This window comes from Antrostomus carolinensis, unplaced genomic scaffold (assembly GCF_000700745.2).
Source record: "Antrostomus carolinensis isolate BGI_N321 unplaced genomic scaffold, ASM70074v2 scaffold32068, whole genome shotgun sequence".
Classification (NCBI taxonomy): domain Eukaryota; kingdom Metazoa; phylum Chordata; class Aves; order Caprimulgiformes; family Caprimulgidae; genus Antrostomus; species Antrostomus carolinensis.
The window spans coordinates 3,157-4,767 of record NW_010332851.1 but is presented as its reverse complement, the minus strand read 5'-3'; the positions used below and the strand labels follow the sequence as shown (position 1 = coordinate 4,767).

Sequence of the window (1,611 nt, the reverse complement as noted above, 5' to 3'; positions counted from 1 at the left end):
AGCTGAGCCATCGTGCAGTGACTTGCCCGAACCATCCCGAAACGCCAGCGTTCGTGTGGGCTGTGGCACGTCCCAGCATGGCTGCTGGGGTTGGGAAAGGAGCCGGGAGTCCGGCCCTGAGCTGGGTGGAGAAGTGACCCTCCCTACACCCTGGGGTATAGGGACATGTCCTGGCCTGTCCCAGCACCTTGCACCCCCTGGGATGGAAAGGAGCATCTCCAGCTGCCCAGCACCCCCACCCAGAGCCTGAAGATGCTCCAGGCAGTGGGTTGGATCCAGGCTCCGGTGTTTCCCACCTTGAAACCATCCATACTGGGGAAGACACTCTGAGCTTTGACCACGTCCTCCTTGGAACCAGGGAGCTGGAAGCATTTCCTGGTGTTTACCTCCTTACCTCCTTCTCAGTGGTCTCTGGTGTGATCTTGTACCGCATCCCGTAGGGTTTCACTGATGCCAGCTGGTAGGTTATCACCTGCCCTGTGCCAGCGGGAAGGGGAAACTGAGGCACGGTGGTCCTGCCCACATCTTCCCTTTGCACAGGGATGGGGCTGATGTGTGATGGGCACAGAGCAGATGGGTGCCCACCCGCTTACCCCCATAATACTGGATGCGGCTCTTGTTTCCTGTCAGGTTGTACCAGGCTTCGAAGGGCTCCTCGATCTCAGCATAGGGCAGGTTAATGACACCTGTGAGGGACACGGGTCAGCCCTGTGGCCTCAGCACCCCGATATCCCTCCCTGAGCCCCTCGGCACCCATAGAGCATGCAGACCCAACTGCCATCCCTGTGGGTGCTGAGGCAGAGAGGCAACCAGCTGCAGGAAGCTGCCCCAGTTTGGCACTGGGACAGCCTGGTCCTGCCTGGTGCTGAGCATCCTCTGCACCCCACCCCGGCAAAGGGCACTGGGGTGGTCCCCTTACCTCGGACGTGGTAGATGGAGCCGAACTGAGGGGGTGAGCGGGAGAGTCCATAGTCCTGTCCTGGAAGGTAGAGGGGGGCAGGGGTGAGTGGGGACCGACCCCCCCACCATGGCCAAACTGGGGACGGGGCGGTTGGGACAGGAGGCTGCTGGAGCCAGTGCTCCCCTTCCCTGAGTGGGGTGAGGGGGTGGCTTGACCAAAAGTAGCTCCATGAGCCCAGTGGTGGGACATGCAAAGGACACCGAGGTGGTGACACCCTCCCAGGGCCAGATCCAGGATCAGAATCGTGCCACAACCTGTCACCATGCTGGAGTGATCCCTGCCATGTGGCACCCCCAGGGAACCCCAGCTGCTGGGGTGACTGTTGGGTGTCATCCCCCTGGGAAGCAGTGTCACCCCCAGGGCTGGTGGCAGTGGCTTTGGATTATGTTTCCAAGGAGGGGTGCAGCCAAGCTGTCCCCTGAGAAGCAGGGTATGGTTGAGGGGTGTCAGGGAGCCGGCTGGTCCCGCCTGGCATCTCCTGGTGACCTTCCCAACCTCCCTCTGGGCTCCCAGCTTGTGCAACCCCCACGCCAACACACCCGCTGTGGGAACTGGCCTTTCCCTCCATCAGTGTCTTCCACCTCACTGGGAACCATCCAGGAACCCCAGTCCCAGTCCTGGGCAGCTGGGACCAGTCCCAGCTCTGCACC

At 61.8% G+C, this 1,611-nt stretch overlaps 1 protein-coding gene across 1 annotated transcript in view; it reads right to left on the bottom strand.

Annotated features, from left to right (window-relative positions):
• Window positions 1-979, bottom strand: part of LOC104529375 (digestive cysteine proteinase 1) — a gene marked incomplete at its 5' end in the record, with an annotated part of 4,665 nt that extends 3,686 nt beyond the window's left edge. Inside the window, 4 exon segments of the mRNA XM_010173668.2 lie at window positions 297-398; window positions 401-477; window positions 594-686; window positions 920-979. Of these exon segments, the coding sequence (XP_010171970.1) occupies window positions 297-398; window positions 401-477; window positions 594-686; window positions 920-979 (332 nt within the window).
• Window positions 980-1,611: the final 632 nt, after the last annotated feature.